Below are 27,160 nucleotides of genomic sequence, written 5' to 3' on the forward strand. Positions count from 1 at the left end.
ACTGCATTCAAAATATACAAAAGAGTTCAGAAATATCTCAAATTCTACATTTAGTATATTTAAATACTATTACATTCAAAATATACCCAAGAGTTAAAAATATACCGAATTTTATGTTTGGTATATTTAAATACTACTACTTTCAACATATACCATACTGTTCAAAATATACCTGATTGTCAAACAAAACAATTGTGAATTGAAATACCGAAAAAATTAAAAAATATACCTAATCACGATTTGAATATAGTATATTTATATACTAATACATTCAAAATATACAAAAGAGTTCCAAATATATCAAATTCTATATTTAGTATATTTAAATACTACTACATTCAAAATATACCGGATGTTATATTTGGTATATTTAAATACTACTACTTTCAACATATACCATACTGTTCAAAATATACCTGATTGTCAAACAAAACCATTGTGAATTGAAATACCGAAAAAATTAAAAAATATACCTAATCACGATTTGAATATAGTATATTTATATACTAATACATACAAAATAGTTCCAAATAAATCAAGTTCTATATTTAGTATATTTAAATACTACTACATTCAAAATATATCGAATGTTATATTTGGTATATTTAAATACTACAACATTCTACTATTCAAAATATACCTGATTGTCAAACAAAACAATTGTGATCCAAACGCAGCAAACGTTTTTCACATATCACATGTTGTCTTGAATAAGTTTTAGGAAAAAACAAATAGAACTAAAATTGAGCAATGCATTGCAAGCGACTAAATTGTTAAGCCTAAACGGAAAGCGTATTCAAATTGACGCCGAAATAACTCAGCGAGCATTTTGTGCTGCTGCTTTTCCTGTTTACAAAGACGCCATCCAATTCGAAAAGAAAGAGCATGGAAAAGTAAAGGGGGCTGAGTGGAGAACAAGTGTAGTGTGTAGGCAAAAGGATAGCAGGGGAGGCAAGTAGTGAGTCTGCTATATCAAAAAGCAATTCAAAGGCGGCTTCGCTGCCATTGCATGGCTGCCATTGCAGCGGGCAAAGTCCAAAATCAAATCAACGAAAAATCCTAAACGTGCCAAGGCGCGAGCTGGTCTCTCGGAGTGGTCGGGAGTCGGAGGCTCCTATCAAAAATTCCCTTTTAGGGCGCGCGAGATGGCAGCGCACCAAGCCAGACCACGCCCCTCCAAGCGCTCCCAATTCAAACTCGTTTGCACACACACACACACACACACATAGTACAAGTTGAGAGACACGGATACACAACAAGTTTTTGAGCCTCTTTCAATGCATAAATTCATAATTCATGTGGAGACCATAAGCAAAACTCAGCGGCCTCCATTTTGCGAATATAAAAAGGAGCCATGGAAATTTGCGTTCATGTCCGCGTTAACGGCAAATGATGAACGCAGCACAGAGGGAAGAGGAAGGGGAAGGGGGGGAAGTTTAGGCCATGGGGTATCCGCTGTCTGTTTCTAACTGATGCTCGCTGTTGTTGAGTTTCGGTTTAGTTTCTGCAACCGACCAACAACAACCGACAAAGTGCTCAATTAAGCACCCCCCTGAACCCCTAGCACACACCCACACAACCACGCACACACACACATACACTCCCACTCGGTTTTTTAGAGCAAAAAAAAGTTGAGCATGGCACGTGGCGGGCCGCTAATATTTATGGCAATTAGTTTTAATAGTTTTGCTTGTACAAATTTTGTATAAAGTTGTAAACTTCCTAACACTCTCCACTCAATTGCCATCTCGCTCGCACTCTCATTGCATAGTTTTGACAACTGTTTAAGGTTGTTTACAATTTGTTTAATATTACATTAATTGTTTTGTTCGCCTCGCATTCAATTTGGCCCCTTGTTGTTTTGCAAATGAGTTTTTTTTCTCCCTCTACGAAATGATGCACATACATATTAAATGGGATTATAATTGCAGTAGCTGGGAAAATGTACAAAATAAGCTTTACAAAAAAAAATTGATAATAAATGTCAAATTTAACCTTGGCAAATATTTATGTAGGATCTCTTTCAAATACATATAATTTAATTGACAGCCTAAAGATAATATTCCCATAAAATTTATGAACATTACCATCGAATTATGAATATAAAACATTCAAACACTGTGTGCAAACAAAATACTGCTATGAAAACTTATCGCAAAGATAAATTGTGTGCTTAACGTTAATCACAACTTATAATTTGCAAACACCACATAAACATTTTCATTTAAATGCTGCCGACGATTTTAATGGCCGCCCGAAAGTATGCAACGCATATTTGCAAAACGCTTTGAACTGAAAAGAGCTTTTTTTGTAGTTTTTTATATACGCACTCTTCAGCCCAAAAGCATTCAACATTTATAATTAAATGTATTACAAGGTCTGTAATTTGTCTCCCATGAATGCAAGCACATTTTTCTTTCATTAAACTACTAAAACACGCATTGCGTTTATGCAAATTGTTCAGCGATGTACTTGAATTATAATATATATAGTGAATTTTACTTACATTTTGAATGCTCATTCTATTCACACATTTCGCTGGTCATTTCAAACAAGAAATCCCATTGCGCTTTCAAGCCGCCAACAACAAAGCAGCTCTGGGCGCTCTTTTTTCCACTAACAACGCGTTCACGTTCACGTTCTCTCTCTTTTGACTTCCAGTCGTGAGAGCGTGGCTTCGCTCTCTCGCTCTCTCTCTCTCTTTTGCTCTTTTGCGGTACCATAAACCAGTTGCTCTTGTTGTTGTTAGTATCGCTTCGTACTCGCTTCCGCGCAGATCGCTCGAGTTGCAGTCGCATTCGCAGACGCAGTTTAAAGCCATTCTTGTCGCATTTGGCTAATTGGAAAATCTGTGTGTGTGAGTGTGTGAAAAGTGAAAAGTTGTGTATTAGAATTGCTACGAAAACGAAAAAGAATACGAAAGAAATAAAATACATATGTGAACATTGGAATATCAACACGGAATTACAGGTGCATAGTCAAAAGTTGTTGTACTTCGACTTCGACTTCGACTTGAACTTCATCTTCTTCTCTCTCAACTGCAGCTTATCTTTCATTTGCTGATTCTCCTCTCCTGCGGCTTAGTGTTTCATCATTTGTTTTGTTTTCAATTTGCTTTAATTGCCAAACACACAAAATTAAACAATTTGTTTGCGTGTTGCAGAACTACAAACACAAAAAAAAAAAAAACAGAGGAATAAAGAAGTGACGACGCCAAAGTGTTCCCGTTCCCGCTCCCATTCCCGAATCTCGCCAGTGAATTTCCCCCCTTCGTAACCCGCCAGCTGACCCATAACCAAACCAGTTTCAAGTTATTTCTTGTGTGTTGGCCTTTCGCTTGCTTTTGTTTGGTTTTTGTTGTTGTTTTGTTTTTTCGGTTTTTCTTTTGCCGCTTTTCACTTCGCGTCATTTGTCATTATGTTGTTGAGGCTTTTGCTTTTGAGTTCATTTTCCATATGGATTTTCATAATTTTGCGTTATGGTTTTCGGTTTCAGTTTTCAGTTTACTTTTTGTTTGGCCATTTCCAATGCCAGAACGAGAGCGAGCATGTGTTCGTTCGCTCTCTGTTCGGTTCGCTCTCTTGACAGTTCAGTTTGCTCTTTGTGGCGCTCTCTCATTCTCTCTCTCTGAGTCTTGTTCGCGCCTTCCAGTGATGCTTTGTTTTTATTTACTTTTATTTAATTATTATATTTTACACATGTCGCGTTTCCTCAATGAGCCGCAAATGCCAGCGACGATAAATCAATGAGCTCAAATTTTTCTATCTTTTTTCTTTCATTATTTTCAATTATTATTCTGCTTTTGGCATTTTTAAGCACATAGCTCATCTTGCGCCACTTCAATTGTGTGTTTCTCTCTCTCTCTCTCTCTTCCACTCTTATATCTCTTTCTCTGTCTTTGCTTTGCTTCGCTGCCCCAGCAGATGACGTCGTCAGCCTGGACTACAACAGCGACTCCGTCGAGTTTCGCAATTGCAGCAGCGACGATTGTTATGCATCGAACTCCACATTGACGAAGCACCGCCGACGTCTGCACTCCCTATCGATCTCTTCTTCTTCTTCCTCCAGCAACGATACCGATTCCGATTCCCTATTCGGTAACTAAGCAATATGTCGACACTTTACAGACACTCGAAATACGATCAGAAGTTATTAAAATTAACTTAAAATTACTATAATTAGACTTGAAAACGAATCTGAGTATATAAAATATTTTTAATAGATACCGAAGATGGTAACAACAAAATTATGAATTATTTTTAAATAATTATTAGCTCTTTTCATATGATCTCATAATGCCATTCATTCTTAGGAAGAAGGTTATACCAATTTTCAGCAAATGCATAAAATTTCAGCTACGAGTATTGAAAATAATTTTCATTTACTTAAAAAACGAAGAATACGAAGAAAAAGAAGAAAAAAAATCACACCTTCAATCAATTTATTTTTAAACGCGATCAAAATTGTTTAAAACATTTGTTGAATCTTCAGGAAATTTACTATTCCCATAACTTCGTACAGTAAAGGATTATTATTAACGTCGTTTTTGATATTTAGGCGCAATTTTGAAAAAAATGTGTATAGATATTACAGCATGGACTTTTACTAAATAAATTTGCAAACTAATGTTTGTATATATTATATTTCCAAGAGATATAAATTACGCTGAAGTTTGATAATGAAGGAGAGATCACATGTTTACCTTAATGATCTTCCGATATTGTATAAATTGATATTACGACGTACAACAACTTATATAAATTGGACTAGAAAAAAAGGAATTCCACTTAAAAAAATCCCATTAACCCATTGAATACTAAAATTAATCGAAATTCCTTTTATATACAATAAATTATCCAGGTAAACATAAAAACTAACCCAATTCTTTCGTTGACAGATTCAAACAACAAGGACTTGTTGGAACTGCAGCGACGTTGTCGTGCAGATAAGATCGCCTGTCTGAGCCTGAGTCGAATCACGTACCTGAACATTGCCAATGAGCAGACAGAGCAGGAGACGGACACAGAGCTGCTCAAGGACTCGTTGATAACGCCGGAGAGCTCGCCGGACGAGCGCATGGCGTTGCAGCTAGGCAAGAAGCTGGCCCAAGTGCTGGGCAATACGAGTACGCCCCAAATGGAAACGGCTCTCACATTGAACTCAGCACCAACAGCCACAACACCATCGATGGGTGGAGGATCAACTGGAGTGGGAATGGGAGTGGGAGTCGGAACAGGAACCGGTCCTGCAGGTGGAGCAGTGGCTGTTGCGGTGGCAACACCGCGTGTTGACTCACCCTTGGGCAATGGCGAGCTGTTCAACATTTCGAAGGCCAAGAAGGTGGAGTTGCAGAATCTGTCGTCGCGTTTCAGTGCCGCCGTCAACCAAACAACATCCGCAACTCCAACTCCAACGCCATCCCCATCTCAGTCGCAGTCTGCATCCACATTCGCATCCGGATCCGCACCTGAGGCATCAGCAGGTGAGTTACCCAAATGTCCTTTTGGACAGCAGGTCGTCGACGCATTTATTTGCTCATTTCGCATTCCAGGCGAGCTTGAAGCGTTTAAAGTCACGTGGGGGTCGCCATTGCCATTACAAACGCATTAGGAGGCGGTTCACTGCTGCCCCTTGGCTATAAGCTCAGGGCGGTAAGGGGGGAGTGGCACTCAGAGTGTGTGTTGTGTGTGCCTTTTGCCAAAATTCGGGAATTATTCAAATTCCCACTTGGCCGGCGCAAATAAACGAAACGCGCTGCGCGGAACAAACCCAATCTTCTGGTCCACGACCTTCTGAGTTCTTGTTGTTGTCGTTGCTGTTGTTCCACAGCACACTTGAAGCGATGTGTATGCTCAAGTGTGTGGCACTTGTGTCCAAAGAAAAAAAAAAGATACGGAACTAAAAGCCTTGTCCTTTTTTTTGCTTCCTTAGCTGTTTGGTGCTCTGCGCCAATTTCAAAGGTAAACACATGAATCGAAGACAAGTGCTTGCCAAACTGTAAGGTTTGAGTGTTCAATCCCCAAAAGGATGACGGCAGATAATTGAACTTTTCAGCATCTCTGTCAAGGACAGCGATAACAAAAATATCACTCACTATTTATAGCAAACAGACGGCCAAAAAAGTTTTTCGGGTTTTGCAGCACAAGCCGGAAAAAGTTTGATTGAGAATTCCTAATTTCACATTTCAACGGGGTTTAGGCAAATTGTACAAAGTTACCTTAAAGGCGAAGCGATTATATAATTTCGAACGCAATTTTCTAGTATAATTTTACAACGATATTTGATGGAAATTTTTCAACAGAACACATATTCATAACATTCACAAATTCACAGCCAATTTATTCTGTATACAAATAATTATATTGACACAAAGCTAGAGCAATAAATTTTCGTTTGGGTTCTCTTTCCTTATTAATTTCCCTATAGCTAATTTAATTTTGTATTATTTCCGTTAAAAATATATATTTGAAAAGTTTTTTGTCTCATTTATATTTGAATTGTATCTCAATTTATCGAATTGAATTCGCGTTCTATTAATTTTAATTACAATTTCTATTGAAATTTTGTTGTGTACATGTTTTCGTTTTTTTTGGGCTACGTGAGTAAAACCCCAAAACCCGCTCTTTTAATTTCTTATTTTGCAACTCATAATGTAGTCAACCCATTTCTTAAGGGTATCCGAAAAATGTGCTCCAAGTTTTTTAATTAACTCGTGTCGCTGCTTCCCTTTTTCATTTCGTCTACTTTCCCGACCCTTTCGAGGCTTTCTTTATTGTTTTCTTGCAACTGATCCGATCAGTGTTCCTTTAAACAACGCAACACAAAAGTGTGTGAAAGTAGAAATTTATGCAGAATGTGGCTCGAATGGTAGATACCCTGCAACTAATATTGTCCTCAGATTTCATTTATCTTACATATTTAAATTACTATAAAATGTTTTTCATTCCCATTAAATATCAAATATATTTATCATTGCTCAATCTCTAACCTATCTTCTGGCACACCTTTTGCATTTCCTTGCCAGGGTATAACGCCAAAAAAAAAAAATTAAGTCAAACAGTCAGCCCAAAAGTAATTATTGGCACATTTATGCAAAGGCTCGCGCTCGGTTCACATGATATTTTAAATATATAATTGCCAGCTAAAATATATATTACAAAACAGAGAAACAAAAAATACACCACACCCCCTCAGCGTTTGGGGGGCACTCTTCATTGAAATTGCTCCCCAATTCCCGTCTAATTGCGCGTCCGTCGCTTGTCGCCTCATGGCTAACAAAACAAAAGCGAGCATGGCTCGATGGGTTTTGGGCTTAAGGTTCAGTTTCAGTTTCAGGTTGAAGCTTGTTGTGTTTTGTTGCGTTGCGTTTGCGTTGTGTTTGGAGCACTTTTTGGCCTGCACGGTGAAAACATTTGTAAAAAACTTAAAAATTGCAAACACGTCTTCATTGTTTACAAAATGTCGGCCGGAAACTCCGGCGCCCGACCAATTCCGTCCCCTTCAGGCTCTTTCATGCCCAAGCCGTGTTTGATTCCCCATTGTTGCTTTCCTGCTGCCTCCCCTCCTTAAACATTGGCTAAAATAAAATACAACAGGAAAAAAAGCAAATTTTAAATTTTAATTAAATCATGTTGTATAGAATGATGCACGTGGGAACACAGAGCAGAGCACAGAGGAACCCAGGCACCGAGCCAAGTGGAACAAGCGGGGGCGTAAGCATGGTCGCCTGGGCCCAAAGTCAATGATGATGGCCGCGATAAGCGCTCCACTGGGTGTGCTCAGGCGCCACTAGGCACCGCTCAAAAATTGGCTACAAAAGTAAAGCAAATGCTGCTCTGCCATTGTTGATGTTGTTGTTGTTGCTGCTACTGCTGGACGTCGACGCCTTCAAGTATGCGGAGCACAACGAAATAATGGGGCCAACTCAATTGACTAAGGACCAAAACGAAGCCGTTATGCTTTCTTGCCCAAAAGCGTTTAATAACGCATTTCTATGAAATGATGGGCCAACTCAAAATGTACTTAGACAATTTGCCCAACACATTTGTTCATTGGACTCCAGCAAATTGGCTTCCTGTAAAGTGTTGATTGAATAGATCGCGCAAGAAGAAGTTTTTCCGCCATTTCCTATTTAGTTCAACCTACGCAGTTTTCTTTTTTCTTTTCGTGTTTGCACTTTAAGCACGAATATGTATTTTTTTGACATTTATATATTTTAATCGAGAGTTATTCAGTTGAAAAGCGCAACGAAGATTGGCTTTTGACAGTTTTAGCGAATTCTTGTCGAACTGAGCTCCTTTTTTAGACATTTCATATAAAATGCGGATTAAGTTCAATCGTATATAAGTTAAAAGTGTAGGCTTGTTATCGATTCCTTGAATTGCGTAATTTTCTTTTAACTTTACACTTAACTTTTTCAACTTGACCAAATTTTACACGTCTGTGGTATTGTTTTAAGTGTTCAAAAGAGTTCCCTCTCTAAAGCTAACAAATTTCCAGAAAAATCAATCAAATAAAAATAAAACTGGTAAATTAGCCATTTACATTTAAGGCGGGTGTTCAGCTTACTATAATAATATTAAGTATTAAGTATACTCCAATATTCAAGATTCATAGCTCGGTTCGTTTTCTAAAATATTGCTTAACTTTTTACTAACAAGATTTTCAACTGATTTTCTGATAAGTTACTCTCTTCAATTGATATTTTAATACGATTTGAAAGTGATAAAGTATTTGTTAAATAAAAATAATATTAGTATGGCCACAACATCGTCAAATTAACCATTTCCATTGAAGGCGAATGCTCAGTTTACTAATGTCATATTAAGTATACGCTCATATTAAGTATTCTCCAGTATTCAAGATTCATAGCTCGGTTTTAAAGCGGTGCTTAACTTTTGATTAAATGATTTCCAACTGATGTTGTGATAAGTTACTCTTTCAGATAGATATTAGAATAAGATTTCAAAGTGATAAAGAACTTAGCTCTTTAGTCCTATAGTCATATCATCCAAGCTTCAAGCTTTAGTGCTCTGCAATCGCTCTACAAATTTGCTCTACTAATGCGGCCTCGTCATCCATTTGGATTCATCTCGTTTCATTTCAGTACCAACGCCAGTTCTCTCAACCCCAACTTCAACTCCAGCTACAGCAATAGCTTCGACTTCTGCTGCGACTCCGTCGACGCCGCTGGAAACGCAATCAACTGTTATAATTTCGTTTAAATCATCTCAAACACCTGTGCAGTCTCAAGCGGCATCGACTGACAATGCTGCCAATAAAGAGGAGCAGCAGTTGTTGGAACAGCAGCAGCAGCCAGCTGAGGATGGTGAGGAGGCACTAGAGGAGGAGACAGAACCGTTGCCACCGCCACCTGGTTACGGTACGCCCACCAATCTGCTGTTGTCGAGCAATGTGCTCAAAAAGGTGGCCAGCTTTTCGGTCGAGAGATCGTCAACGGGCAACAGCAACAGCAGCGCCAGTGCTCAGTCACTGGCAACGGGCCACGAGGACAAGGATAAGGATAAAGAGAAGGAGCGAGAGAGGGACAAGGAGACAACGCTGCTGGCGACGTCAACGTCAGCGCTGTTGGAGAAGCAGCAGCAGGCCGCTGTTGGCGCTGGTTCGCGACGAGGCTCATCTTTTGTACCGGAAAAGTTAAGCTTCGCTGCATATGAAAAGTTCGAAGGTAAGTCTCACGAAATATTCTTTAGTCTCTGTCTCTTTTCGTTCGTTTCGATTCGTCTCTTTGCCCATCTTGACTTAAGTCAAGCGCAGCCAAAAGTACGGGGGCGGGGGGCGAGAGGGGATTGACAGGGTGGCAAAGTTACCTGGCTTAAATACAAGTTTAACCAACGATTTTTGCGCATTTCTGGTTGCCTTTTTCGTTAAACTCGGCAAATTGGCGCCACGTTTGATTGCGTTTGTTGTTTGCCCAAAGTTAACAATTAGTTTTCCCCTTCACGCAATTCGCTTCTTTTTCCCTTTTTCCCACTTTTCATACAATTTCCGCCTTGCGGGCAACTCTCGAAATCAGTTAACCAATCAAAAGACAATGCCAACTTGTGTGAATCATTAGACAAACGGTGAGTTACTTTTGTTGTTTGTAACAAACCGTGGAAGAACGATAAAGTAACGTTTGGTAGCGCCACCTGGCGGTGAGAGTTGCCAAAGTTTTGTGTTTAATCTGGGAATATGTCGAGCATTTAATTAGGAAACTAAAATACATAACTAATTGTATTTATATTAGACAGTTATTTCATGAAACTAGACCACACAGATTACATTATTGAATAATTGGCAATTAAATGAAATTATTGCGTGAACTAGACCGTGATCAAAGAATTGAAAGTATACTTTATTTGTTTTATGGAAATTCAGTTTGTTCCTCTACTTACATTTTTTAACAAGTTCTGCAATTCAGCTAAACTAAATCACTCTAAGCTAATCAATATGATAATCTAAATAATATATTTAAGTATGTTCGTAATTTGAAATGATAGAGGAATTACTTTAATTTCTATAAAGTAGATCAGAGCACACTTCAACTAAATTTGTTGCAAACGTTTATCATTTAATAATTTTTTTACAAAATTCTTAGTGCTTAGATTTTCTGTTTGACTTAATGGCTTCATTTATTTCTGGTATTTCGGAAATTTTAGCAGTCAGGCAGTTGCCTTAACCTCAACTCGAAGTCGAGTCGTGTCGAGTATTTGTATTAAGTATTCATTTTTCCCTGCAGTTGACAGGATTCATAAGTTACGGCTATGCAAATTCACAAATTCTTTTACTCCCCAGGGGCAAAAGTCTCCCCCAACCATCTCCTTCCCCTGTCAGTGTTACTTGGTCTTTCTTAACCCAACTCGAACCCCTCTAAAGTTGACTGCTACTCATTCCAATCAGTAAACTGCCTGCGAGTCGTCGTCGTCGTCTTCTGATTAGATTAAAGTTTCGTTTTGTGCTGCATACTTGCGGGCGCTGTCTTTAAGTCGATGCGTCGCGTCTTACGCGCTCCTACAAACATGCCACAAAAATGCGCATGCCACACACACAAACACACACACACACACACCAACAGAGCCAATGAAAACTTTCGGCATTTTTGTGCTTAAAATTCCGTATGAAAATTATTTGGTGCCTGAAACTATTTTTGCCCAAGCAAAAGTTTTGCGCCTAAACGCCGTTAATTTTGTGGCCAGTTAGGCCGCGCCTCTAGTGCCACGCCCACACAGCTCTGATAGGTTAGGTTAGGTAGGACCGGCTGCCCCAGTACGGGGCAAAGCATAGACCAGTGGAGGTCCGTAGCTGAACCGGTAGCTTATCTACGTCTCAGAAATCGCGCAGTATGGATGCATTTTTGGCAAAAGCCAGCAGCATCCTAGGAGATAGCCGTGAGACGTCCCGAAGATCGTTGTGGCACGGCGAATTAAGGTATTTCAACCGGAGTCGGGATAACGCTGGGCATCTACAGAGAAGATGCTCAAGTGTTTCCTTAACCCCGGGTTCGTTGCATTTCCTGCACTGATCACTGTTCGTGATGCCCATCTTTACAGCATGGACAGCTGACATACAGTGGCCAGTTAAAATGCCTAGCATTAGCCTGCAGTCTTTCCTTGAAAGCTGCATGACGAATTTGGTTAAGTTTTTGTTAGTAGAGGCACACATCAGCCTTGCAGTTTTGCACGAGTTGGCATTACGCCAGCTCGCGTCCCACTGAAGTCTAGAGCGCACCTCAATTTCACTGCCTAGAGTTCGCAGGGATATCGGAACATTGCACATGTTGCCAACATCGAGCCCCACTCCCTCTTTGGCGAGAGTGTCTGCGATCTCGTTGCCATCGATGCCCTGGTGGCTTGGGATCCAATAGATTCGCACGACCGCAGATGCGTTCAGCGACTCTATTGCTCTTCTGCTGTCCAGGACAACTTTGGACTTGACCACATCAGAGTGCATTGATCTTATTGCAGCCTGGCTGTCAACAAAGATGTTAATAGAGGTGTGATCACGCTGTAAACCCCGAGCCAATTCGGCAGCCTTGCCAATGGCAAAAACTTCCGCCTGGAAGATGCTGCAATGGTCTGGGAGTTTATAGGATTGTTTGGAGACCGGGTCCGGGCAGTATACGGCCGCTCCGACACCATCATCCATCTTCGAACCGTCGGTGAAGAGGTTGAGGGCTTCGGGAATGCATAACCCTTCCCGCCAGCACTCCGGTTCCAAGAATATAGTGTTAATATGGTCAGTACTGGTAAGGGGATAGTATAGTCCAAGTCTCTACTAGTCTCCCTACCAATGGCGCTGTGACCATAGCCTAGCAGACCCAAATTGCCAGTTGCGGCAATCCGTAGGGACGATTTTGCGGCTATGGATTGCGCGTATAGGTGTAATGGTTCCACACCAGCTATTACCTCGAGGGCTTTAGTTGGCGTCGACCTGAGAGCGCCTGTGATACACAGTAGCGCTTGACGCTGTGTCCTTTCCATGATGGATAGGTACGTCCTTTTTTCAGTGGCCTGCCACCACACTAGAACACCGTAGGTGAGGATAGGGCGAACAACTGAGATGTATATCCACCGCATTAGATTAGAGAGAGGCCCCAAGTGCAACTAAGCATCTTCTTCGCCATGTACAAGGCTCCGGTGGCCTTCTTCACCCTTTCTAACACATTGAGCTTCCATGTCAGTTTGCTGTCCAGGACCACACCTAGGTATTTTACTGCTAGGCTCGGCTTTAGCATAGTGCAGCCTATTTTTGGGGGGGACCACGCAGGTATCTTATACCTCTTCGTGAAGAGGATAAGGTCCGTTTTATCCGCGTTAATGCTGAGCCCGGCTGATTCGGCCCATGCTTTAACTTCCCGCAAAGTAAGTTCCATTACGGAACTAAGGGTGGTTGGGCATTTCCCAGTTATCAAAATGCTTATGTCGTCAGCATAGGCAATTAACTTGGGGCCCGTCTAGTAAATTTTAGAAGTAGGCTATTTACGACCAAATTCCAAAGGAGAGGCGAGAGAACCCCACCCTGGGGAGTGCCACCTCGCACTACCTTTGTAATGGCCGCATCGCCCCACGTAGCCACCACCCGCCTGTCACAAAGAAGGCGGTTGACCCATCTGTGGATCGCTGGTGCCGTGTTAATTGAGGTAAGGCCCTTCATAATAGCATCAGTGGTGACGTTATTGAAGGCGCCTGAAATGTCAAGAAATGCACCCAAGGCATATTCTTTATAGTGGTCCGCTTTTTCTATGGAGGCTACTAGAGCATGGAGAGCAGTCTCAATGGACTTGCCCTTTGTATACGCATGCTGATTTGGGGACAACAGATGCATTGAGTTGCTTCTGATGTGCAAATCAAGTAGCTTTTCCAATGTTTTTAGCAGGAAAGAGGTTAGGCTGATAGGCCGAAAGTCATTTGGGACCACATGACTGCATTTGCCCGCCTTGGGCAGGAAAATGACTTTCGAGGTCCTCCAAAGAGTGGGGATATGACCCCATGCGAGGCACGCCGAATAGATACCCGATAGCCACGGAACAATCGTGGGCTTGCTGGCTTGCAGCATTGCTGGCGAAAGTCCATCGAGACCGGGCGACCTGACCTTCGCAAAGGAGTTGATAGCCCAAATTATTTTGTTATCTGTAATTAGACTGGCAGGGAGTCTCATAACTGGGAGACTAGGAAAGAGCTGCCAGTCACTATTCTCTATTCCAATACATCCTGGGAAATGAGTTGAGAGCAGTGCTTCAAGAGTTTCAGCACTGCTCTCCGTCCACGCTCCATCGCCCGACTTGAGCAGACTAGGACTGGAAGCCTGCTTGGACAGCAGCTTCCTCAGTCTGGAGGTGTCTTTGATGTTATCCAGGTCCGAGCAGAAGGTTCTCCATGAAGACCTTTTGGATGATCGGATCATCTTCTTGTACGACTTCAGGAGAGACCTATACTCGTCCCAGACATATTCGTTGTCCGCCTTCTTAGCAAGTTGAAACATGCTAGTAAGCTCTCCACGTAGCGATGAGAGATCTGGGTTCCACCAGGGTGGCTTCGATCTTCTCGTCGGTCTTGAGAGTCTACAAGATTGGCGAAACGCTGAAAGTAGTCCTGCAGAAAGGACATTGACATTAGTTTCTAGGTCCTGCACCGAGTTGATGTTACCCGGCGAACCAAGAGACTTGGAAACAAGGCTAGAGAATTTCGCCCAGTTCGTGTTACGGGGATTTCTGAACGGCTGAGCCGCAGGTACCCTGTTAAAAGGAATGGTAAATTGAATGTACTTATGGTCCGAGAAGGAGGGTCTGTCCAGGACCCTCCACTCTTCAACATTGGTACACTCAGTTGAAATCGTTAAGTCCAGCACATTACTGGAGGTGGGACCTACATAGGTAGATACCTCACCCCTGTTGGCTAGTCTAAGCTTATGGTTAAGGATAAAATCAAGAACTGACTCACCCCTGTCGTTGATGTCGGGACTTCCCCAGACGCTATGGTGGGCGTTGGCTTCCGTTCCGATAATAATATGCTTATTGGAGGAGCAGACCATGTCCACCAGCCTCCGCAGCTCGTCAGGTGGAGCCGGCTTGTCGTGGGCCATATAACAGGATGCCAGCAGCAAACATCCTTCACGGCTCTCCAGCACCACCACGGTTAGATCGTCGTTGCTGTAATTAGGTAGTAGATGAGCTTTTAGCCCCTTCTTTACAAGGATGGCAGTTCTCGATCTGCTTACCAATGTCGGGACGTATAAATCATAGTTGGGCGACTTCAGTCCAGCCACCGTGTTGCCCGACGCTATCCACGGTTCTTGGACCAAAGCCGCGTAGGCGGACACTTCCTCCAGGGCAAGGAGTAGCTCCGCCGAAGCCGTTTTGGATTTATGGAGGTTGAGTTGCAGCACACTCATTAGAGGTTAGCAAACTCGCGGGGGCCGTCTCCATGGACAGTTCCTCCCCACCTCCTCCGTCTTGTCAGTCAGGCTGAGGTGCTGGGTGGCGTCGGTCACGCTCTCGAGACCGAGATCTGCCTCAACCTCCCCAGACCTCAGCGTGTGTGTGTCCTTGTCGTTCGGATGACGTTTCTTGAGGCGAAGGTACACGCTCCCTAAGCCCCACGCCATCTTCCCATTGCGTTTATATAGCAGATCCTCGGCCTCCTTGTTGATCTGAATGATCACGTGCTGCCCACCACTGGGTAAAGGTTCATCAACCTTCAGCACGGACCAATCACTCGTCGGTATGGCCGGGTTCTGCTTTTAAGCAGCTGAAGCGCCCGCTCTCCTGGACAACTATTGGGAAAAGGACTTTCGCCTTCGGCATGGACGGAATATTATTCCTGTCCACCACGTCCAGCTTGGCCCCTCCCACAGCCCGTCCAGTTTGGGTACGGTCGCTTGCAGCCACTGCAATGTTGGGTCGTCCTTGCATGTCAGGATCTTGACACCATTCAGCCAGCCAGTGCCTTCGAATGTAGGCATTGGACTGTCTGGGACATTCTCCATCCTGACAAACAGTGCGTCGACCAGCTTACTATGGGTCAACCGCCACCGCTCTGCAGACATTTTCCCGTTAGGGTCCCCTCTGTCTATGAGAGCAACGGCGAGATGCCGCCTGGCAGTTTCAGCAACCGTTGCTCTCTGTTTCGTCCTGTTCGAGTCCGTGTTGGTGGAGCCAGGTGCTCGCAGCTTCTGCTCACTGGAGCCCCTTGCTTGGGACTCTCAGCGGACCGTTGGCGCTTGCTTGCCATGGACTCCACCTTGTTGTTGGCAGGGCCGGTAGAACCGGTCTGCACTTTATTGTCTTTGGAAGGGGGCTAAGTTGGTTTTCCCGCATCCACGTGTTGGCCCAGGCAAGCTCTCCTGGTCCTTGACGGACAGGTTAGCTACGCCACTAAGCCTTGCGTGAATACGGGTCGCCGCCCTATTTTTGGCCTTCTCCTTCAGCCCCCCCGTGCCCCGCTGCGCAACCTTGGAGGTGCTGGCGATAGGCAGGGGTGACTGAAGAGGAAGACGTTCCCCCTCCACCGTAGAAGTTGGCGCAGCGCTCTTTTGGTCCGTGTCGGTTAAGACCACAGCACCCGCGCGCACCAACCTCGAATTTTTGGTGGCAGTGTTGTTACAACTGATACGGCCTGCTCCCGCCGCCTCAGAGGTGTGACCGCTGGCGACACGCAGAGAGGATCTCTCCCCCCCCCCGTGCCCGCCGGTGGTAGCAGTCACGCCTTCCACCGACGTTTGGGCTGACATCCCAGCCCGAGTTGAATAGTTTAAAGAGTCCATTCCGAGACCATAGTTGGCTAATTTTGTTCTTGGGAGCCCCCCCATAGCGTTTTCAGTCTGACCGCCAGACACCTCGTACCATGGATTCTGCTACTTATCTTCAGGCAGATGCCCGAAAGATAAGGAACAGAGTCCTCAGCTAGGATCTGCAGTTCCTGAAATATCGACGTATAGTAGAGATCTGCTACCCGTTGACACTGAGGTAATACAGATCCTACCCAGCCAGCACCCTCGGGGAGGGTTCAGCAGAGGATTTTTGCCAGCCCACAGCTCTGATAGCTCACACACTAATTGGTAAGCGTTCGCTCTCTTTCGCTGCGGTTGGTGTCAGACATTGTTGCCAGGCATCTGCATCTGCATCTGCATGTTGCATCATCGAGAGTCGCATCAATGTCTGCTGCAAATTAATGCAAACAAACATTTTAACGCCTCGCTAACCAAGCAGCAGTAACAAAAGCAACAACAGTAAGTGCAACAATGGCAGTAGCTGCTGCTGCATTGAAATCCAAAACCGCACGGACACGCAATTTGCTGGCTTGCCATCTTTCAGCCTCATCCACATCCCCATCCTCATCCTCTTTCTCATCCTTTTGGTCTGGCGCTGTTGTCACTGTCTGAAGTGGCCATCAATTCTTCGTGGCTTTCGGCAGCAGACGCAGCAGCAGAAGCTGAAGCTGAAGCTTTTTGTCGCGACTTTTCATCAGAGCGAGCAGCAGCAGCGGACTCTGGCCAAAATCTGATTTATATGCCCCAACAACGTCACGTCCGCTGTGGCACCAAAGTAGCGTGAAGCGGGGTAGGAGGAGGAGGAGGGAAAGACAAGCCAAAAAGTACCATCAAAGAGCAACAACTATGATGGTGTGCAACCGCAGCCAGCGAACGTTGTTTGTGCAACGCGTAATGAAACAATATTTTGGTAGACGAAGCAGCAGAAGGAGCTATTGCAGCAGCCACTAGAGAGATCTGCCTCTGTTTGTTGTCCTTGTTGCTGTTGTTGTTGTTGTGCTTTGTGGTCTTCTGTGCAACGTTTCATTTTCATCGTTTTGTTGTCTGTTGTTGGTTGGCGAAAGTGTTGGACTGCCAGCATCGACGACGACGTCAGCTTCTGCTTCAGCATCAGCATCAGCGTCAGCGTCATTTCTGCCGTTGATGAATGCAACGCATGCATGCGTACAGCGATACACCCTTCTTATCCCGCTTCCGTTCCCCCTAACCTTCCACTGTCCATATGCTACCCACTCGTCAGCAAACGAAGCAGTTATGCAAATTTGTTGGCCGTCATTCGCGCCGAGTTTCATCAAAAGTTGCCAAGCGATGGCAGCTAAGTTGCCATCCCAATTCCCTATTGCATCCCCCCTCTTCTACCTTCATCCCCTTTGTTGACCCATATATATGCTGGTCTACCTATACGCTCATCAGTAACGTTGCCTCGTCGTCACATTGGCCTATCACTGGTCGACCCTCTTATCAGCTTTGATTACACGCAGCTAATGATCGTTGCTCGCCTTTGAGTTCGCATTCGAACTTTAGTTCTTGAACCTAAGTACTAACTAACACATACAGAAATAAATAGCACTGATATTTCAACAAAATAACTTTTTTGTTTATGGTAGAATAAAGAGAATTAAAACCAATAAGAAACCCGCAACACGTTCTCAATTAAAGCTCAACAATCCGATCGTTATTATTTAAATCTACCAAATGAGTTCGTCAAAATATATACTGAAATATATGCTTAGTATATTGATATACCGAGTATAGAAATTTATTAATATAAAATTAAAAATTGAAAAATAGTGATATATACTGAAAAGTATATTTGGTATATTTGTATAGCGAATATAAAATACATTATACTGTTATTTAAATATACCAAATTAATATGCCAACAAATACTGATAATACCGAAATGTATATTTAGTATATTGATATAGCGAGTATAAAAATATATCAATATACAAATTAATAATTGAAAAATACTGATATTTACTGAAGAGTATATTTAGTATATTTGTACTGCGAATATAAAAATATATTATACTATTATTTAAATATACCAAATTAATATGCCAAAAAAATACTGTTATATGCAGAAAAGTATATTTGGTATATTTGTATAGCGAATATAAAAATACTGTTATTTAAATATACCAAATTATTATGCCAACAAATACTGATATATACCGAAATGTATATTTTGTATATTGATATAGCGAGTATAAAAATACATTGTTCTTTTCATATTGTTGTTCATTTAATGGCAATTTGAAGATTTCTTAGGAACCATTTACCATACAAAAAGGCTACAAAGATAAACAATATGTATCTCAATTGTTTTCTTTTCTCTTATCAATTAAAAACAATTCCAATATTATACAGTCAGTTGTCCAACCAATCTATTTTTGTCGTTTATCTCTACTAATTATAAAACTGATTGGGACTCCCTTTGTTAAGCGGATAATCTAATCAAGTACCTCTCAAATTAAGCTCTTCATTGGACAACGTATTTATTCTGGTATTACGCCTAATTTCTTCCTTAGATTGAGACGCTTACCTCAACTATCAATCACTTATGCATTGTGTTAACTTTTGCTTATCAGTTAAACTGACCAACTTTTAAAAGCTTTACAAATGACAATGACTAACACTTGAAAATGACATGAAATTAAACAGTTTCGATTAAGCCAAAGTCAACAAATAACGTAAACCATTTTAATTGATCTACAGCGCAGGTGTGAAGTGGCGTGAACTATAAAGTACACTGAGAAAAATTGATTTGAAAATGGAAATTATGTTTTAAGAAACCACTTCAAATATTTGTCATTTTCAATCAGATAATTGATAAGCAAAGTATTGTTTGTCGCGGTGAAATTAAACTTTAATAATTTCAAGAGAGTCAACGATATGACTACGCAAAAACAATAATTGTGATTATCTTTATTTGTGAATGAATGAGTCAGTAGTGTGATTGAATTGTGACGCACGTTTGATCCGAATCTATGATTCGGGGGAAAAATCAGAGTCTAGCAGCGGGTGTTACTCATAATTTTATGATTCAATAGAAGGAGAGAAAGGGGAAAAAGTTGCAGTAGAAATCCCTCAACTTGAATGTGTTATCAAGACCATGACACTGATAACCACCGACCTTGCCAGAGCGTTAGCACAAGGCAACAAGGTAAAGAGAGGGAGAGCGAGCTTGTTTGGCGATAGGCAATGCACTTTGAAGAGGGGAGCGTGTTCACTTATCAACAACAAACTAAACCAAAAGCAACAACTAGCTCAACTCGCAGGCGCAAGTACAAGTGTTGATAATTTTGATAAGACTTGCGACACATTCAATTTCGCCAAATGACAGCACAGTGAGCAGACAGTCAACAACGCGCTTCGGTTTAGTTCAAATCGGTGGAAAAATATCATGTCCGTCACCCAGCCACAGCTGAGCAACGTTTGGTGTTCGCTGCTGGCGAAGCACGCGCTTCCAACGGAGCAGCAGCAACTACAACAGCAACAGCAGTCGGAGCATCGACCGGAGCATCACGTGCCAATTAGTCTGCCGGATCGCAGCATTATGTGGCGCCAGCCGGAAGCGTGGCTAGAACAGCAACAGCAACAGCCCAGCGTGGCATCACACTCAGCGCATTATCGCCAGCTACAGCTAATGCCCCATCCAAAGCCACAGAAGCCACCTGATGTCGCCCTCGTCGACTGGGCAGCATCCGTTACAACCTCTGTCCTGCTGCCCTACTATACCTATGATGACTACAACTCCCCCGACAACTCTGTGCCAACTTCCAGTCTGGCCCTCAGCATTAGCGTGCACATTGTCAGCCTTCGGTTTGACCCACACGCGCCTGACCCACAGCTGGCAATGACCAACGCTTCTATAGCATCGTTGTCCCCGCCTTTGCCCGCTCCAGCTGTACGCGCTGACAGCCAGCGTAAGTTTTATTTGATTTGCCCTATGTAAGTTGAAGGGTATTAACAACTAATTGCTAACTATGGCAAACTAAGGGGAAGCCAACATTTTCAAGTAGTCAATAAAGGGAAGACGAAATATCAATTCTTATGTTGTATAAGAATTCATAGTATATACTATATGTATTATATTAGCTATTCTTATTAGTAGATTATAGATCTAGGTTCATATTATATTTACATTGCTTATCTAACTGATTAGCTACAAATTATAGATGCACTCAATGTTGCCCTTTGCCTTTCGTTAATTCGAAATATAGAATCTTATATAGTGTCAAAATATATAATATATGTATTTTATAGATTATTAGCAGATTATTAATCTGAGTTCATATTTACATTGCTAATCCAACTAATCAGCTACAGATTATATATCCGCTCAATATTGACTTCTGCTTTTTCATTATGACGAAATTTTATAGAAATTATTTCATTATTAAACATATTAAGTTTGAGAATATCTATTATATGTGTATAATAGAGATATTTGTATGTAGATTATTGACCTGAGTTCACATTTACATTGCTGATCAAACTGATTAGTTATCAAACTATAACTGAATGTTGTCCTCTGTCTATCATCACGCCAAATTGTCTCATCAGTTTTTACATTATAATTCGAAATGAGCAAATGGGGTTTTTCCTATCAATTTCACTATTAATGATGAGATATTCCAACAAATAAAATACAAAAAAAAAACCATTGCGAACAACGTTATAAAAATCTAATTGGTTGTTGACACATTAAAACAAGTTTATCCTAACAACCAATAATTCGATTTTTATTGTAGAATTAAACTAAATCAAAGGCAATAAAAACGTATGATGAATTTAATTGATTTGAATGTACATTAAAACGAATAATCGATAGAAAGATCTTTGATACACAATCAAAGAGAATAAAGATAGCTACAACTATAAATTTATAGTCGCAATGACCAATAAAATAAAGATATCTACAACAATAAATTTATAAGTTCAATGTTACAAAGGATCAATGACCAAAAGGCCATACAATGAGCGCACATTTTAGTGCAATATTTCTTTACAATTATGAATTACAATCCCGTAAATAAAATGTTGTTTATGAACTAGTAAAAGCTAAACAGTGCATTCAGAATGACTCGCAAAACTTGCATTTAATATATATTTGTCGTCATAGAGCAACTATTGCGTCAGTAAAACTATAAGCAACTGAATATTTACTCAGCTGTTCAAGAATAAGTTTATAAACTTGACCATATGAAGAAACCGTTTCCAATTGCTTTGATTTGCCCACAAGTCAAGTGCCAATCAATGGCATCAAAAATACGAGTGCTATCTATAAATAAAAACGATGTGAATTGGCTTTTGCGCTTAAGCCATCGCTCATGAAGAGTATCTTATCTTCGTTGTCAAATTGACGCGTTACTTTCGTCTTCTTTTTTTTTTTTGTTGTGCCTTTTTTTGTCGTTTTCCTGTTTGTTTTCTGACTTCTTTGGACAACAGTTAAATTTATTTATGCCTAATGTTTTTGGTAGCCAACACGTCGACCAGAAGCTAACCTTCCAGAGAGAGAGAGAGAGAGAGAGAGAGAGAGAGTGAGAAGGCTCTTCTCCCTGTCTCCCTGCCGAAACTTCACTAAATTTCTTTAGACTTTTTCTCAATGCGTTGCACACACATTCACATAAATCATTGTGTCTGCCTGTATTTGGGTTCCAAGTTTTGTGTATCGGAGCCGCAGCTGTGGGCAAAGTTTATAGAGCGAGCCCCAACCACAAACAATTCTTGTCCCCCTCTCTCTTTTACTCAGTGTAACTAACAGCGTCTCTTTCTGTTTGCAGGTCAAATGCTGATCAAATGGTTAATCTCTACGCTGCAAAGCAACAATGCTACAGGACAAGATGCTTTGAATGCAATGGCATTGCAGTTCTGCAATAATCTCAAATATGTTGGAGTACTCAAGCAGATCTCCAATGAGCAGCAGCAGCAGGAAACCATGTCCGGATTTAGCGTAAGTTCAACGAACTCCAGCAAACACTACTACCGTATATAGTGTAGTTAAAGTCCCGCCAGGGCCACGGGAAATTGGTCATCGAGCGGAAGTTGTCACGGCGCTGACGGAAATAGATCCCAGTGCACGTAACTTAGTTTAAGAGTACTTCGGTTGGACCAAGTCATTAGCTATTGATAAGAACTGACTATGCATCCGCTCTATCTCTCTCTCTCTCTCTCTCTCTCTCTCTCTCTCTCTCTCTCTCTCTCTCTCTCTCTCTCTCTCTCTCTCTCTCTGTCCCCTACTCCCTCATCACTGTCCCTCTCTCTCTCTCTGTGCATATCATGAGCGTATTCTTTGACTTTAAGTTGGCTACAAAAATGAGCCGCAAAGTTGTGCCGGAAATTAGCAATTCCATTGCCAGGCAAATCGCAATGCACTTTCATTTAGCCAAGCTGCTGCTTCTGTCAGTTGCATAAGCCATCCCCTCCCCCTTCCCGCCCTCTCCCTCTGCACTCCAGCAGCCGCCAGCTGACGAGACCTGCAAGTGTCAGAACTTGTTAAAACTTTGCCGTCAACTCACTCTCAGCTGGCCATTGAAGTTGGCCATGCTGCACAAAATGTCCTCTGCTCTTCGTTCTCATTTTTTGCCATTTTCAACTGCATGCTAAATTATGAAACCGGAGAGTTGACTAGCAGGGTGAAATAGAGGGGAAAGTGCGGGTTGTTTGCTTTTACCCTCCTCTCGAACTAATGGACTGTGTAATAGTTTACTTTGGGGACAGGCTCGAAAATGTTACCGCTGACTAACTAAACAAATCACGAGACTTTGACCAATTTTGATGTTGCTTTAATTAAGGGTTAACCTGTTCTCCCCCTTTCCATTTCCCTTCCCCTTCCACACTCAGTGCACTACCTCTTCAGCTTTTAGCTAAAGTTAATGTTAAGTGTTATTGGCCTGAGGACATTACAACGGCCAAAAACACACTAACAAATAATCAAGCACTCGTTCTATGGTCCAAATTAGTTTAGGCCAAAAGTTTTAGCCACAGCAGCTTAACATCAAATCCCTACACAGAATCAGAGAGTAACAGCGAAACAGAACGAGAGAGAGAGAGAAAGAGAGGGAGAGAGGGTAGGGAGCAAAGGGCGAGCCAAGTGAGTGAGCGGACAACACTGTTAAGTGATTTTCTATGTGATGATACTTGAGCTCTTCAGATTATGATATCACAAATTTCTCCGTCTCATCCTTGGGCCGCCGCCCCCCTTCCCCCCTCTCCCGTCTTCTAACCTCCTGTTCAGTGAGTCCCATGTCTTTTTGTAGCTGTATCCCCTGTCCCATGTCCCATGTCCGATGTCAATGTGCGCGTCATCAAGTTTTTGGGCAACAGGCCAGAAACAGCTTCTAAAGCTTAAGCTTTGCCTGCTCTCCTCTCCTCTCCTATTTCTTGCTATCTCTTTCTATCTTTATCTCGGTCTCTTTCTGCTCTGCTCTGCTTCTTGTTGTTGCAGCTCATTGAAAGTTTGTGCGTTTTTATTACTTTGTGGCAAGTTCGGCGTTTATTATTATTCTTTTGTGTGCGCCACGCGACAAGCGGTAGTTGAGTCAACTTTTGCCAGTTGCAGCTCAACGCAATCAATTTAAATTACAGGGTATTAACATAGTCAAACTCACAACTAGAGTTTCGTAAGCCACTTGAAAACTAGTTGTTGCGAAATTCAATTCAAGTACCATCACATAATAAATGAAATAATCAATTAACAATGGAAACAAACAACAAATAAAGAAAACAAAGTAATTCAAGAATGCAGTAAAAAAAGTTATTTGATAATGCATTAACATTTAAATTAAGTAATAATAACAAATAATGCACAAATAAAAAGTGAAATCAAAGGCATCAATATGATAGCTAATAAAATATCAAAAGAATATGGGAGGAATTCTGAAAGGTAAATATTAGTTAAAAAACAAACATTTTTAAATAGAAAATTCAATATAACACAAAAGCTAAACCGATTTAAATAATTCTTCTGGAGAATATTTGATGAATTTCTTCCTATTTTTCTTATATTCAATACTAGCTTGTATTCCAAAAATGTTTCATTTCCATTCTCCCGCAATTCGTTTATTATTTAAGAGTTCGTTAGAAAAGCTAATTGACACCTGAGATAGATCTGTTTCTCTTTCACACAAAATTAAACCTAGATAATTGCCATAAATCATCATTACTATGCATGGATACTTTGGTAGCAAGTATCTTTTTGTGTTCTTCCTTCAAATTAAAAATTGAAATTCAATTATTCGGTGGCACTTTCACACCTTCAATACACTCCGTTGACTCTGCTAATCTGTGGAAAATCAACTGAGATGATACTGAATCAAAAGATAGTTGTGCTTAGGTGAGCGACAGTCAACAGGAGTGTGTGGGAGTGTGGTTGGGGGGCGTGGCTTCGTTTTCTCTCTGCACGCCATTTGGCTCAAGTGTTTGCACTTTGGCGTTGCTAGCAATTTGCATCTTGTTGTCACATTTGCGAAACCACACACGCCCCTGCCACGCCCCTCCTAGTGTCAATCCTTGGGCGAGGCGAGCATTCTAATCCCAGCCTGAATCCAACGCATGACATCTCACAAATAGGTAAGCAGCAAAAAAGTGCAACAGTGGCACTAGCAAAGTTAAAAAAAAACACACAAATACTGTCAACAAAGCCGCACAAAAAATGCTCTACACTATGTTCAAATCTATTCCGATTATTCGATTCGATCGAAAAATAACAAACAACAAAATTCAAAATTTGAATATCTACAAAATTTCAATGTTTTTCCGACACATTTTCAAAATGCATATTTGCGAAGGCAACAAATTTTATGAGGACCTCTTAAATTATACCTGCGAGGTTAGTATGAAAAACACAAAGCTTCGCAAAAGATTTGAAGATTTTTTACATATTTTGAATAGGATTTTTTATTTGTCTTAATCTCAAGGACTACTAGAAAGTTTTATGTTTGTGAAACTTAATGTCAAAGTTCTTAACGAGAATTAAAATTTAGATTAGAACACAATATTTATTGTAATATATATTGTTATTATAAAAAAACCCAAAAAAATACTAAAATTTTAGAGGAAAGCAAAGCCATTTCCACTAGCAACTCAAATTAAGCGAGAAATTTGATAAGGAAAACATAGAATCTTCTTTCTCTTAAATCAAATTTCATTGTCTAATAATTCAAAGAGAGAGAGTGCACTCAGACAACTTTTGAAATAAAAGAGTATTTGAAACTGTCGTCGAATTCCCGCTGCGGGACACCACGACAACAACAATGACATGTGCAGAGCTCACGTTGAGAGTGCAGACGTCACTTAGGGGGAGGAGGAAGAGGAGTTGAGGATATACGAGACACACACGGAGTGGGGAAGTGAGGAAGCAAAAAAGCGGATGGCTTTTAAGCTTTGTCGCTTGGTCCACTTGAGACCCGAGTACTGAGCACTGAAAGAGATGCACTTCAGCTGCAATTAGAAGTCAATGGGCTAATACAAGTTTATCTCAATTCCATTCTATTCTCTCTTTGTGATTCTTTAGCCCTATGAAATGTACCAATGGACGCATACGGAGCAGCCCACAACATCGCTCCCTCTGACGCCCGGCAAACTGGATAAGGTGGCTGCCTGGCCCTTCTCTAGCACGCCGGCGGGATTGAAGCAACACCAGCTGCTGGAAAGCAGCAACAGCACACCACAACTCGATGGCCAGAAGATGTTGCAGCAAGTACTCCGCAAGCGGCTGCTCAACTGCGCGACTCTCGCCGAGGTGCATGCGGTGGTCAATGAGCTGCTCAGCAGCGTCGATGAACCGCCGCGGCGACCCTCCAAACGGTGCATCAACTTCAATGAGCTGATCAATGCCAGCGAAACAACCATCTACGAGTGCAATAAGCCAGTGGAGAGCAAAAGCTATGCGGATGCGGGCACACAAACCGAGCAGCAAGAGGATCAGGATAAGACTTGTGCGGGCACTTGTACGTGTGGAGCAGCCAAGGGTCTGGCGACGACGGAGCCAGTGCAGCCAGATGTTGCAGCAACAGCCACAAGCACAACAACAGCAGCACCGCCTCCGCCACCACCTCCTCCACCACCGCCTCCGCCACCCGCACCTCCCATGCCCGGCCAGGCAGCTGCACCACCACCACCGCCTCCTCCACCGCCACCCATTGCAGGTGCAGGTGCAGGAGGCGCACCGTTGCCACCCCCAGAACCCGCCAGTGCAGCAGGCCCAGTGCCACCGCCACCGCCTCTAAGTACCTCCAAGTCCGGCGCAAATCTCTCGCCAGCGCCCTTGCCCGATCCCGCTGAAGGCAATTGGTTCCTACGCACAAGCAGTAAGTGATAAAACAATATACTATTTTTAACTCTTTGTATCTAACAAAGATACTCTAAGAAATGCAGCAGAAAATAAAAAAATAAAGCTGATGATTATGAGGAAAGGACAAACTACTGAAGGCAAAACAAAGCTTATGTTTATCCTAAGCCTTGCTTGACATACTTTAGTTTACAATTACAATTACGACAAAGACGAACGTAATTTTCATTGGTTAGAATACCATATTTCCCAATGGTTGTTAAGACTGTAGTAAAGGGAGTTTAACATAGAAAGGTTATTACTTATCTTGCTTTTAAGTTAGAACAATGAATTTATGCGAGCTAGTTAGCTAACTAATGTCGTCTTAACATAGGAAACTGTCTCAAAATTAACGATAGCAAAGCAACGAACTATCAAACTGTTATATTTAAGGACAATTTCCACTTAAAGAAAGCATAAACTATTGTTGTAAATGATTTTGTTAATGATTAGTATACTAAAGTTCTTATTCTTCTTGCTGCTTAGTTTGAGACCTTTAGAAATCCAAATTGTTTTAATATGAACTATAAATGCATACCACCCATAACTATT

The 27,160-nt window shown here is 41.7% G+C and overlaps 1 protein-coding gene across 6 annotated transcripts in view; it reads left to right on the forward strand.

Annotated features, from left to right (window-relative positions):
• Positions 1 to 27,160, forward strand: part of LOC132783575 (protein cappuccino) — a 31,565-nt gene that overhangs the window by 2,212 nt on the left and 2,193 nt on the right. Inside the window, exons 1-5 of one of the 6 annotated variants that reach the window (XM_060788826.1) lie at positions 712 to 951; positions 4,898 to 5,482; positions 9,107 to 9,688; positions 22,062 to 22,231; positions 25,793 to 26,588. In XM_060788826.1, coding sequence (XP_060644809.1) covers positions 5,077 to 5,482; positions 9,107 to 9,688; positions 22,062 to 22,231; positions 25,793 to 26,588 — 1,954 coding nt within the window. In that variant the 5' untranslated portion in view covers positions 712 to 951; positions 4,898 to 5,076. Of the gene's footprint in view, positions 1 to 711; positions 952 to 2,759; positions 2,971 to 3,923; positions 4,098 to 4,897; positions 5,483 to 9,106; positions 9,689 to 19,659; positions 20,202 to 22,061; positions 22,232 to 25,792; positions 26,589 to 27,160 lie in introns of those variants that run through there. The other 5 variants (XM_060788825.1, XM_060788824.1, XM_060788823.1 and 2 more) reach the window with 5 other exon arrangements.

Source organism: Drosophila nasuta, chromosome 2L (genome assembly GCF_023558535.2).
Source record: "Drosophila nasuta strain 15112-1781.00 chromosome 2L, ASM2355853v1, whole genome shotgun sequence".
Lineage (NCBI taxonomy): Eukaryota > Metazoa > Arthropoda > Insecta > Diptera > Drosophilidae > Drosophila > Drosophila nasuta.